This window comes from Sinocyclocheilus anshuiensis, unplaced genomic scaffold, assembly GCF_001515605.1.
Source record: "Sinocyclocheilus anshuiensis isolate Anshui unplaced genomic scaffold, SAMN03320099.WGS_v1.1 scaffold431, whole genome shotgun sequence".
In the NCBI taxonomy this organism is placed as follows: Eukaryota; Metazoa; Chordata; class Actinopteri; order Cypriniformes; family Cyprinidae; genus Sinocyclocheilus; species Sinocyclocheilus anshuiensis.
In genome coordinates, this window is record NW_015551065.1 from 34,529 (window position 1) to 48,615 (window position 14,087).

Consider the following 14,087-nt stretch of genomic DNA (forward strand, 5'->3'; position numbering starts at 1 on the left):
TCACTCACACAACAACTACAGTATGTGTATGTGTGCGTGTTACAAAATAAGCATGTGAGGGATATATGAACAATCACAGGTTTTTTATTACATTTAGATCTTGTTTTAAAATGTTCAAATACATTTTTTGGTCTATTTAACAGTATGTATATAATAATGAGAACATTTTTACATTTTACAAATTTACTTAATTTTACACATTTTAAAACGCAGTACCACAAGTGTCATAAGTGGACATAAGCCTACTAGTAGACAATCTTTTTATGAAACTTGTGAGGTGAGATTGCTTATAATATATATATATATATAGAGAGAGAGAGAGAGAACATTTAATAGCACTCAATATTACATACTTACTAAGAAATTATAATCAAATAAGATTACACTATAATGTAAAACACCATTACTATTCTTTTACTTAACCTGTGTAATTACCTTTTAAAGCAGTTTTCATAAATAATATTGTAAGTCTTAAAATCTAAAACATTGAGTTCTCCTCAGATCTTTGCATGACAGATTATCTCATCATATAATGTGGTTTGTGCTTCCAGATAAATGTAAACAGTTTGGTGTTGTAATCTGTTATCTTGAGTGTAGGTGCTACATCAACACCTGTACAACACTCCGCTCTTTAAAGTGTTTCCTGCAGCCAGAAATTCAGTTTGATTTTCAGATAAATTAATGACAGGAGATGAGCTCAATTATAATTTCCATTTGTAATGTGACCAATTCCTACAGCCCTAAATTCATATTTGTTATAAGTAACTTTGCAACTACGTCAACTAATTCTCATTAATTTGCAACTACATGTCTACTAACTCTCAGAGTAGACTGTTAGGTTAGGTTTAGGGTTAGTAGAATAAGTTGACATATACTTGAAAATTTCTTATAGTTAGTATGTTGTATGTTGTGGACCCATCAAAATACTGTTAGAAGATATTAAGCAGACAGTCTACTAATACTCTAATGACTGATTTACACTTGGCAGAGGCTATTTACACTAATTCCACCCACCAATGTGTGATTGGGCTAGTCAACATTACAAAAGACGGTCATCAGTCGTCAGCTCCAGTGGTGCAGATGGTAAAGCGTGTATTGGACTCCTTTTGACGCGATCGACCCGGGTTCAAATCTGCCTTTTGGAAAAAAAAAATTCTCCCTTTTCAAATTTCAAATCACTTCAGAAAAGCATTTATTTTCAATAAAAATAAAGGATATAATCAAAAAGTTGAAAATAAAGTATCTGGTAGGGTTAGGGTAGGTGTAGGGAGGGCTTTATTGTCCCAATAAGGTGGCATCCATTAATGATTTTAATTAAAATTATAATTTACACTCAATACGTTATTACTGCATACTGTTTTATAATGTACTATAATACAGCAGTCATTAGAATATTAGTAGACTGTCTGCTTAATATCTTCTAACACTGTATTTTGATGGGTCCACAACATACAACAAACTGACTATAAGAACCTTTGCAAGTATATGTCAACTTATTATACTTACCCTAAACCTAACCTAACAGTCTACTCTAAGAGTTAGTAGAAATGTAGTTGCAAATTAATGAGAATTAGTTGACATTTAGTTGCAAAGTTACCTACTGTTAGTAGAATGTCTAAAGTGGACTATCAAAATAAAGTGTTACCTTGTATTTTTCCTGCATAACATGCAGCCCTAGTTTTAGCTGTCATAATTTATTGCCAGTGGCATGTAAATACTTGTTCTCTTATGTTTTTGTCCATTGATCTGCAATGCGAAAAAAATACCAGTAAAAGTTGACTTTGACTTCAACATTTTCAAATGCCAGAGCATGTCAGTGTGTCTCTTTTTCTCTTCAGATTTTCATCAACAATGAATGGCACGATGCAGTAAGCAAGAAAAAATTTCCAACCATCAATCCTGCTACTGGTGAGGTTATCTGCCACGTCGCAGAGGGCGATAAGGTAGGCGTTTGAATTTTGTATTTTAAATTCAAAATCCAAGTACATCTGTGCCAAATAAAAATGTCTTAAAGCAGTTGGTTTGCTGGTCTCAGCTGGTAAACTCTTTGGGTTTTGGGCACTTTTCAGCCGGTCAGGTTGAGAGACTGGCTGACTATCTGGTTAAACCAGCTGAGCATCAAGATATTTTTTCTCTAATACAATAAATTGAAAAGGGCCAAGTCTTTTGAAGCAACATGATAGCTTTGTATGAGGAATAGACCTAAATTTAAGTTTCACTCCACTGACAAATCAAATATGACTCATTTTTATTAAATAATAACAAGGGCTGATTATTTTTAGTATTACTGTAGTTAATGTGTTAACACATGCCAGGTCTATAGAGTTGTGAAGAGTATATGTTTAAGAGTTGGGTTTAAAGATTGCACCTTTCATGACCTTTCAGCTACACTGCAAATCCGGATATAGAAGAACAGGATACAGTAATAAGTATGTGTGTGTGTATCTCTTTTAGGGCATAAATAAATATATATATATATATATATATATATATATATATATATATAATTAAATAGAATCTATTCATGGGTTTCAGTAACGCGACTTTTTTGTTGCGGCCGCCATCTTTAGGACCTTGCGTAGCCTCTCCTTGGTGATCAGAAACCAAAATAACACTTAAACAACAACGGAAAACAATGGTATTAAAAAAAATAGACACTTTAGGATTAGATCCTTATTTACTGTCAAGCGAACTGCTGACTCCACTAAAGTCTAGGGAAAACTTACCAACTTGACGTTTGCTGATAGGCTATTTACATCTACCTCATACACAATCCCTCTCCGTACTCTCGGGCCATTTTCAGTTAAATTTTCACCTGCTAGAGACTTGTCCATCGGCCCGGATCCATCTGCAGCACCCTTTTTAGTTCTCTGTATATGAGAACAGACAGGAACATGACTTCATGGGATACTGTATTTTGCCCAAAAATGAAATGACGGTTGACAATAGCTATTGACTTTTATAGTATACTGTGGAAGCCAATGGTTAATGTCAACCATTTGGTTACCAACATTTTCAAAATCTCTTTCAAAATAACTACTTTTATTTGACTCCTCACCTGTGTTTGTTTAACAAACCTCCTCCCTGCTCTCACTGATAAACATGCATCTGCTTGACTTTCCTACGCCAACATGGCAGATATAAACCAGGAGCTTGGATTAAAAATAGCCGTGCATATTTAGTTAACACATGCCAAATAGCCAGCCTTAACTGAACTAACGTTACCTCACAAATATAATGTAATAAGCATAACTTAATAAAGACTCTGGCACTGAAATGAACTCATTAGGATATCTGTATTTTGTGCAGTGTATATCAAGTAATGCTGCCAATTAAGAAATATGGCCTGATAGGGCAAAGTTGCATTAACTGGCCTGAATCATTCTCACATCAGCCATGGCCATCCACATGGAGTCTTGCATGACATTTTCAGACTATGTTTCTCTCTCGTGTTTTTTTGCATGCAGGCGGATGTGGAAAAAGCTGTCAAAGCTGCCAAAGATGCCTTCAAGCTTGGGTCTCCCTGGCGGCGTATGGATGCGTCCCACCGCGGGCTTCTCTTGAGCCGATTAGCAGACTGCATAGAGAGAGACGCTGCCTATTTAGCTGTGAGTCACTCAAACAACCTTTGTCCTCATTGACATTGAGCTGTTTTATCGAATGAATAAAACAATGCTGTCAGTATGATTCAGCAAAATGAAAGACCAATGACAGAATCCGAAAAGGCCCCAATTATATGAATTATACAATTTACATCTGAGCTTTTCAGCACATTTCTCTTGCTTTTTCACTCACTGCTTGCTTAAAGGGTTAGTTCACCCAAAAATGAAAATTCCGTCATTAATTATGTGGCAGCCCTGACCCAGATCCAGCATAATAACGTCATCACGCCGGATCTGGGTCAGCGCCGGCGCCGCCACACGCAGTGACGCAGTAGAGACGAAAATGTGGAATAAAGTCGTTATTTTTGTTTGGGTGAACTAACTCTTTAAAACTTTATTTGAATAAAAAACAAGGATAGCCATTATAGAACACAAGAAAATATTTTAAATGAGTAAGCCAACCAGATTACATATTTGCAGACAAAGATGATGAATACTGAGAGTCTAAATACTTTGTAACTTAACACTGAAGTAGTACAACTTCAGTTTGTACTTAGTACAAAGTATTGTGTAATTTTGGAAAATATAATTTGGGGAGTCCATGTGATTTTTGATATTTTTGGTTCGTTGCTATAATTTCCACACTGTTCATTCATGGGTTCTGTCATTTTGAAACATATTGTGGGATTACAAATTTAAGAATCTGTTTTAAATATGCTGATCCTATGTTCTGACATAGCATCACATGAAAAACTAAGGTGAAGTACATTGTATTTAGCATTTAAGGTAAATTACATCAGACAAATGATTATCTTAAGCAAAGTGTAGCAAAAGGTTCCTGTCTGTTCCTGTTCTCCTATTGTTAGTAAAATGAACCAGATTACTGAGACGATCACCTTTTGTTTGTAATGGCTCTTGGTGCCTCTGTCCCAGTCTTTGAGTAGTTATGCTGATTGGAATGGTACTGTCAGACTGATTGGATTAGCACCTATGCATTTGAATGACACTGTTATGCTGATGAGATCAGGGATGGAGAAATTCCGGTAACGGGCTGATTCCTGTATTGCATTTGCATGCTTTGTTTAGATTGTCTCCACCTATATGTATCCCTCCCCCTTGAAAGGTATAAACTCTACTGTGCTGAGCTATAGTCAGACTTGGATGACTGCAGCGACGCTCGAGTCCTCAATAAAGAGTGACTTCTGTATGAAACATATCCCAATGTCTCCTGGTCTCTGCTTCGACGAGGAAAAAGTTTCCAACAGTTTCAAGTATATATATCAGCACTGATTTATACTTGATCTACGATAATACCACAGGATGTTAATATTATTTGTATTTCATTTAAATAGGAACTAGAGACTCTTGACAATGGAAAACCATATGCAGTCTCCTACACTGTGGACGTGCCCATGGTGGTCAAATGCTTGAGGTGAACTTTATGTCCTTATGATGAATTGTCCTCCACAGTGTTTGCTAGTTGAAACTGAAATTGGTGTATGGCATTTCCTTAATAATTGCTTTACATTAATATCCCATTGCACATTTTAGTCTGAGGAAACTCAGTCCTTTCTCTGAGTTGCATAATTAATGTCTTGCATTGCAGATTACTAATCACATCTGAGCAGTTCTACAGATTCCAGCACTAAAATAAATATTTTCACCCAAATTTAAGATTCGTGTATTTGAATTGCATGTAAGATGACACAGTTTTTACCTTACATTAATGAACTTAACGTGATGCATGTGTCAGTCATACATAAATTATACAAGATTTCTGGGATGGTACTAATAAACTAATAAAATGTGTTTTAAATACACAGTAACCAGATTTATCATCAATAAATCCAAATTGATTCAGTATCATACATATTTAACTAATTAAATATTGCAGCTGGTCATATTTGAACTATGTTCAGTTCTTCAAAACTGTGTAATCCAAATGGCTTGAAGTTTTATATGCAATTCAAATAAATATTTTTTGAGTGAGCGTACATATATTTCTTTGTTTTATAACATAATGAATCTCTTAAATATTTATCCTATTTGTTTGAGTTTTCGTTCTTTTCAAATACAAAAAAAGCAGACATTTGCTTCAGAAGTGGTATATATGTATTATATCTGCCACTGACAAGCTTTATAATATCTGATATGATCTGATACTCTGCTGATTTTAGTAGTTCTGAAGGTTCTTTATAATGATTGGTGCGCAGTTAAATCTGATAAAGGGAGTGAAATTAATCATAAGGTCAGAACTCTGTTTTTTTCTGTTGGGTGTTGGTTGGTCTGTAGGTATTATGCTGGCTGGGCAGACAAATGGGAGGGGAAGACCATTCCCATTGATGGTGATTACTTCTGCTACACCAGGCATGAGCCCATTGGAGTGTGTGGCCAAATTATCCCTGTAAGTATATGCTGTGGAATTTTCGAATTGAATATGTATTTGCTGAGTAATACAATATTTTTTTCTGTCTTTCACATGTCGCTGTTGTTTCCTCACACCGTCCTCCAGTGGAACTTCCCACTGTTGATGCAGGCCTGGAAACTCGGTCCTGTTCTGGCCACAGGAAACACAGTGGTGATGAAGGTGGCAGAACAGACGCCTCTCACTGCGCTCTATGTTGCCAGTCTGATCAAAGAGGTGAATGGCTTACCTACAGTATATGTGCACTTAAAATAATATAACACGTTTACTTGAACTCTTATTGTTATGTATAGAGCGCTGCAGTGATGATATATTTTTGCAGACCGGCATCACCCTGATTCCTTTGACAAAAATCTGACTGGATTTTTGCATTGGCTTTTGGATTATTGGAGAAAATAAGCTCTGCAACCAACAAAAGTTTATTATTCTTGTTATTATTCTTGTTAGCCACCATCTTTTTCAACACAAGTAAAAGATTTTTTTTTCTTTTTTAAATGAGGTGTATTACTGATGTATTTTATGTTGTAGAATAAAACATGAAAATATCTTGAACTTGTGTTAACCAGACCTTATTTCAAGCATTTAACCAAAAACCCATTCAAAAAACCAATTAATGATGGAGCCGGAAGAACCCGTTTCTTGGTTTTAGGACTCATTCTTGCTGCACTCTATTTAATTCGCTCCTTGATGGACAGTTGATGCATTACAGATCAGGAAAAGTTAAAATCCTGCCTCTCGTCCCTCTTTCCCCAGTGTAACGCATGGAATTCCCATTGGTCACGCTTCATATCAATTTGGATTTGCATTTTGATTGCGACTGGAGGGAGCTTAACACTTGTTCACCACAGACTTTTAGGCCATTCAATGACTCAGAATTTCAGAACCAGAATTGCTCAAATGTGAACTCGTTTCCAGGTTTTGGCCTACAAAAATAGGCCATCCCTGCATCATCTCTTTAGACAGTGTACAGTATAATAATTATATAGCCTATAATAGTGAAGCCAGAGCCGATCCTCCCTATACGCAAAATACGCAAGCTGCGTAGGGCCCCCGAAACACCAGGGGGCACCCTTGCTCTCAAAGATGATTTAATTTTAGTTTTGTTTTTTAATTTGGCCAGCCGTTATGAAAACATGAATGATCATTTCTTTTAATGTGGTGCGTTGTCGCCATTTCTACATAAAAATCAGTCAAATCATGTAATGTGAATGTTGTACAGTCTTGCTCGAGACTAAAAAAACGAGTTGAAAGCGTACCGAGCCGCGGAAGAGACACTGTTTCTCAAGCGCTTTCCGCGAGCGCGATTCGAGAGTGAAACGCGGACAAATGCGTTTCATTGATTCGTTCATAACCACTCATTACCCCCTCCCCCCAACCCAACACAGTTTTGCGTAGGGCCCCCATAAGTCTAGGATCGGCACTGAGTGAAGCCATACTGAGTGCACTGTTGAAACACCATCAAGTGCACATTGTTAACATGCACAAGATCACTGTCATTTTGCTTACCCACCTGATCACCATCTTGATTGGTTGTAGGTGGGTTTCCCTGCTGGTGTCGTCAACATTGTCCCAGGAATGGGTCCCACAGCAGGGGCAGCCATCGCATCTCACATGGATGTGGACAAAGTAGCGTTCACTGGCTCCACTGAGGTAAGAGGATTTTCTTCAGTAATGGATATTTCTTGGATAAGTACAGTACTGTGCAAAAAGTCTTTCAGTATTACAGAAATTATACTTAATCCAGTTAACAAATTTCTGTCAGCGTGGGCCATTCCATATGTTGTAGAACTCCTTGTTCATCTCGCTGCTTTATTACGATATTTGCAAACTTGTCTAGAAATTTAAAATGTGCGCACTAAAGTAAAATATATAAATAAAACAAATGTTTTTTTGAATCATCTACTGTGTCTAAAACTTTTGTACCATGATTTATGCACTTTTTAGTCAGAATGCCCATCTTGGTGAGGATGGTTTACCCAAAAATGTGATTATTTTGTTATTATTTGCTCACTGTCATGTCGTTCCAAACCCAAAATCGTGGAAGAAACACCACTTTCAGTGGAGGGACAGAAATCTCTTAGGTTTCATTAAAAATATCTTCATTTATGTTTGAAAAATGAAGCAAGGTCTTTTGGGTTTGGAACGACATGATGACAGAATATTTTTTGGGTGGACTATCCCTTTAATGTCAGTTATGACTTCATAAATAATAAATGTCAGCAGGTGGGAAAAATCTGATTTGTTTAAAAAATCTTGGGTCTGTATGGTGTAAATGCAGCCTAAACATTTTTATTTATTTTTTTATTTTTTTTAGTTATATTTATGGGGTTTTTATGCCTTTAATGTGAGAGGACAGTGGAGAGCTGACAGGAAAGCATTGGGTGGAGAGAGGGGAGCAGGATCGGCAAAGGACCTCGAGGCAGGAATCGAACTCAGGTCGCCGTGAGCACAGTTGCGCTATATATGTCGACGAACTAAACACAAGGCTATCGGCACTGCCAATTTATTCATATTGAGCTATTTGAATGCTAAGAATCTAATCATTTTCATTCCAAAATAAAACTTAAAATGTTATTTTAAATCTATTGTAAATTTTTTTCCTCAGGCACATTTATAAAAGCTACTTAAATGTCCTGATTTGAAGTATGGAATAATCCTGGCTTAATCTAAGCCCTGTATATGAAACCATGTTATTTTTTGTAAATTTTTTCCTCAGGCACATTTATAAAAGCTACTTAAATGTCCTGATTTTAAGTATTAAGTATCATTGTATTTAGCATTTAAGGTAAATTACATCAGACAAATGATTATCTTAAGCAAAGTGTAGCAAAAGGTTCCTGTCTGTTCCTGTTCTCCTATTGTTAGTAAAATGAACCAGATTACTGAGACGATCACCTTTTGTTTGTAATGGCTCTTGGTGCCTCTGTCCCAGTCTTTGAGTAGTTATGCTGATTGGAATGGTACTGTCAGACTGATTGGATTAGCACCTATGCATTTGAATGACACTGTTATGCTGATGAGATCAGGGATGGAGAAATTCCGGTAACGGGCTGATTCCTGTATTGCATTTGCATGCTTTGTTTAGATTGTCTCCACCTCTATGTATCCCTCCCCCTTGAAAGGTATAAACTCTACTGTGCTGAGCTATAGTCAGACTTGGATGACTGCAGCGACGCTCGAGTCCTCAATAAAGAGTGACTTCTGTATGAAACATATCCCAATGTCTCCTGGTCTCTGCTTCGACGAGGAAAAAGTTTCCAACAGTTTCAAGTATATATATCAGCACTGATTTATACTTGATCTACGATAATACCACAGGATGTTAATATTATTTGTATTTCATTTAAATAGGAACTAGAGACTCTTGACAATGGAAAACCATATGCAGTCTCCTACACTGTGGACGTGCCCATGGTGGTCAAATGCTTGAGGTGAACTTTATGTCCTTATGATGAATTGTCCTCCACAGTGTTTGCTAGTTGAAACTGAAATTGGTGTATGGCATTTCCTTAATAATTGCTTTACATTAATATCCCATTGCACATTTTAGTCTGAGGAAACTCAGTCCTTTCTCTGAGTTGCATAATTAATGTCTTGCATTGCAGATTACTAATCACATCTGAGCAGTTCTACAGATTCCAGCACTAAAATAAATATTTTCACCCAAATTTAAGATTCGTGTATTTGAATTGCATGTAAGATGACACAGTTTTTACCTTACATTAATGAACTTAACGTGATGCATGTGTCAGTCATACATAAATTATACAAGATTTCTGGGATGGTACTAATAAACTAATAAAATGTGTTTTAAATACACAGTAACCAGATTTATCATCAATAAATCCAAATTGATTCAGTATCATACATATTTAACTAATTAAATATTGCAGCTGGTCATATTTGAACTATGTTCAGTTCTTCAAAACTGTGTAATCCAAATGGCTTGAAGTTTTATATGCAATTCAAATAAATATTTTTTGAGTGAGCGTACATATATTTCTTTGTTTTATAACATAATGAATCTCTTAAATATTTATCCTATTTGTTTGAGTTTTCGTTCTTTTCAAATACAAAAAAAGCAGACATTTGCTTCAGAAGTGGTATATATGTATTATATCTGCCACTGACAAGCTTTATAATATCTGATATGATCTGATACTCTGCTGATTTTAGTAGTTCTGAAGGTTCTTTATAATGATTGGTGCGCAGTTAAATCTGATAAAGGGAGTGAAATTAATCATAAGGTCAGAACTCTGTTTTTTTCTGTTGGGTGTTGGTTGGTCTGTAGGTATTATGCTGGCTGGGCAGACAAATGGGAGGGGAAGACCATTCCCATTGATGGTGATTACTTCTGCTACACCAGGCATGAGCCCATTGGAGTGTGTGGCCAAATTATCCCTGTAAGTATATGCTGTGGAATTTTCGAATTGAATATGTATTTGCTGAGTAATACAATATTTTTTTCTGTCTTTCACATGTCGCTGTTGTTTCCTCACACCGTCCTCCAGTGGAACTTCCCACTGTTGATGCAGGCCTGGAAACTCGGTCCTGTTCTGGCCACAGGAAACACAGTGGTGATGAAGGTGGCAGAACAGACGCCTCTCACTGCGCTCTATGTTGCCAGTCTGATCAAAGAGGTGAATGGCTTACCTACAGTATATGTGCACTTAAAATAATATAACACGTTTACTTGAACTCTTATTGTTATGTATAGAGCGCTGCAGTGATGATATATTTTTGCAGACCGGCATCACCCTGATTCCTTTGACAAAAATCTGACTGGATTTTTGCATTGGCTTTTGGATTATTGGAGAAAATAAGCTCTGCAACCAACAAAAGTTTATTATTCTTGTTATTATTCTTGTTAGCCACCATCTTTTTCAACACAAGTAAAAGATTTTTTTTTTCTTTTTTAAATGAGGTGTATTACTGATGTATTTTATGTTGTAGAATAAAACATGAAAATATCTTGAACTTGTTCACCACAGACTTTTAGGCCATTCAATGACTCAGAATTTCAGAACCAGAATTGCTCAAATGTGAACTCGTTTCCAGGTTTTGGCCTACAAAAATAGGCCATCCCTGCATCATCTCTTTAGACAGTGTACAGTATAATAATTATATAGCCTATAATAGTGAAGCCAGAGCCGATCCTCCCTATACGCAAAATACGCAAGCTGCGTAGGGCCCCCGAAACACCAGGGGGCACCCTTGCTCTCAAAGATGATTTAATTTTAGTTTTGTTTTTTAATTTGGCCAGCCGTTATGAAAACATGAATGATCATTTCTTTTAATGTGGTGCGTTGTCGCCATTTCTACATAAAAATCAGTCAAATCATGTAATGTGAATGTTGTACAGTCTTGCTCGAGACTAAAAAAACGAGTTGAAAGCGTACCGAGCCGCGGAAGAGACACTGTTTCTCAAGCGCTTTCCGCGAGCGCGATTCGAGAGTGAAACGCGGACAAATGCGTTTCATTGATTCGTTCATAACCACTCATTACCCCCTCCCCCCAACCCAACACAGTTTTGCGTAGGGCCCCCATAAGTCTAGGATCGGCACTGAGTGAAGCCATACTGAGTGCACTGTTGAAACACCATCAAGTGCACATTGTTAACATGCACAAGATCACTGTCATTTTGCTTACCCACCTGATCACCATCTTGATTGGTTGTAGGTGGGTTTCCCTGCTGGTGTCGTCAACATTGTCCCAGGAATGGGTCCCACAGCAGGGGCAGCCATCGCATCTCACATGGATGTGGACAAAGTAGCGTTCACTGGCTCCACTGAGGTAAGAGGATTTTCTTCAGTAATGGATATTTCTTGGATAAGTACAGTACTGTGCAAAAAGTCTTTCAGTATTACAGAAATTATACTTAATCCAGTTAACAAATTTCTGTCAGCGTGGGCCATTCCATATGTTGTAGAACTCCTTGTTCATCTCGCTGCTTTATTACGATATTTGCAAACTTGTCTAGAAATTTAAAATGTGCGCACTAAAGTAAAATATATAAATAAAACAAATGGTTTTTTGAATCATCTACTATGTCTAAAACTTTTGTACCATGATTTATGCACTTTTTAGTCAGAATGCCCATCTTGGTGAGGATGGTTTACCCAAAAATGTGATTATTTTGTTATTATTTGCTCACTGTCATGTCGTTCCAAACCCAAAATCGTGGAAGAAACACCACTTTCAGTGGAGGGACAGAAATCTCTTAGGTTTCATTCAAAATATCTTCATTTATGTTTGAAAAATGAAGCAAGGTCTTTTGGGTTTGGAACGACATGATGACAGAATATTTTTTGGGTGGACTATCCCTTTAATGTCAGTTATGACTTCATAAATAATAAATGTCAGCAGGTGGGAAAAATCTGATTTGTTTAAAAAATCTTGGGTCTGTATGGTGTAAATGCAGCCTAAACATTTTTATTTATTTTTTTATTTTTTTTTGTTATATTTATGGGGTTTTTATGCCTTTAATGTGAGAGGACAGTGGAGAGCTGACAGGAAAGCATTGGGTGGAGAGAGGGGAGCAGGATCGGCAAAGGACCTCGAGGCAGGAATCGAACTCAGGTCGCCGTGAGCACAGTTGCGCTATATATGTCGACGAACTAAACACAAGGCTATCGGCACTGCCAATTTATTCATATTGAGCTATTTGAATGCTAAGAATCTAATCATTTTCATTCCAAAATAAAACTTAAAATGTTATTTTAAATCTTATTGTAAATTTTTTCCTCAGGCACATTTATAAAAGCTACTTAAATGTCCTGATTTTAAGTATGGAATAATCCTGGCTTAATCTAAGCCCTGTATATGAAACCAGACCTATTTGTAATGCTTAACTTTAATAATGAAATAAACAAGTGTGCTCATTAGCATATTAGCTGCTACTGAATATTGCTGTGGTAGCAAAGATGGTATTGAGTATTTGGTAGGTCAGCATACCTAGGCTTTTATATTATATTTTCAATTTACAGTAAATTTGTTTTGTTTACTGGAGTGTCTTACTGTCGTTTTATAGGTGGGTCACCTCATCATGAAAGCCTCAAGTACCAGTAATCTGAAGAAGGTCACACTGGAGCTGGGAGGAAAGAGTCCAAACATCGTTCTATCAGATGCTAATAGTGAGTTCATATTTATCCTGACCCCTGCTGCATTTTATTAGACTATTGGTGTTTTATATTTCTGTGGCAAATTAAACGGGTCATGATATTTTATTATTTTCCTTGAGGTCCACCTATAATGTTGTATAATTTTAGTAAAGTTTTTACAGATGTTATTATTTAATAGTACATAACCATTTCCACCCTGTCTCTATCTATCTAGATAAAACGCTCCGTTTTTAAAGACTTAATGACGCAAACTTCTTTGAGCTTAAAGGCAGTGCTGGCCTGTCCCACAGGCTATACAGGTGGCCTGAGGGGAGATATACATGTAACTGCTGAATAAACATTCTTTGTTCGCCATTGTCAAAATGCAGTCAGCACACTGGCGACACAGTTTACAAACAAACAAACAGACACGCAAGGACCTCATCCTTCAACACACAAACCACACTGATGGTGACAACCACAAATATAGCTTTCCATCACCAAATAACTGAAAAATAACTTCAATCACCAAGCATCAGTATAAACACATACAGTGAAATAATGAAAGTATCTGCATAATTTATTCATGTCGCGTAGCATTGCTTGTATATAGAGTACTGTATTGTCCACCAATTGCAAACCTTTTTAGAAGTGCTTAAGTTGTCAGAAATGCACAAAATAGGTCACAGAAATTATTTTGTGAGCACTTGTGATGTTTTTTTTCTGTGTTTAAAGCTAATTTGGATAGCAGAAACTGCAGTTCTGTTGCCAATGGCTTGTCACATTTTCTCTGGGCAATGAATTCAGAGACTGTCAACAACATAAAGATGCAAAAAAACAGAGAAGAAATGTGGCCAATTAATCTGTCTCTACATTAACCAACCTAACTGTCTTCTGTGTGTGTGTGTGTGTGTGTGTGTGTGTGTGTGTGTATATATATATATATATATATATATATAT

At 36.6% G+C, this 14,087-nt stretch overlaps 1 protein-coding gene across 1 annotated transcript in view; it reads left to right on the plus strand.

Moving 5' to 3' along the window:
* Positions 1-14,087, plus strand: part of LOC107662045 (aldehyde dehydrogenase, mitochondrial-like) — a 20,299-nt gene that overhangs the window by 1,099 nt on the left and 5,113 nt on the right. The window contains exons 2-8 of the mRNA XM_016451905.1: positions 1,839-1,943; positions 3,468-3,608; positions 4,955-5,034; positions 5,895-6,006; positions 6,115-6,243; positions 7,564-7,677; positions 13,058-13,160. Coding sequence (XP_016307391.1) covers positions 1,839-1,943; positions 3,468-3,608; positions 4,955-5,034; positions 5,895-6,006; positions 6,115-6,243; positions 7,564-7,677; positions 13,058-13,160 — 784 coding nt within the window. The remainder of the gene's footprint in view (positions 1-1,838; positions 1,944-3,467; positions 3,609-4,954; positions 5,035-5,894; positions 6,007-6,114; positions 6,244-7,563; positions 7,678-13,057; positions 13,161-14,087) is intronic.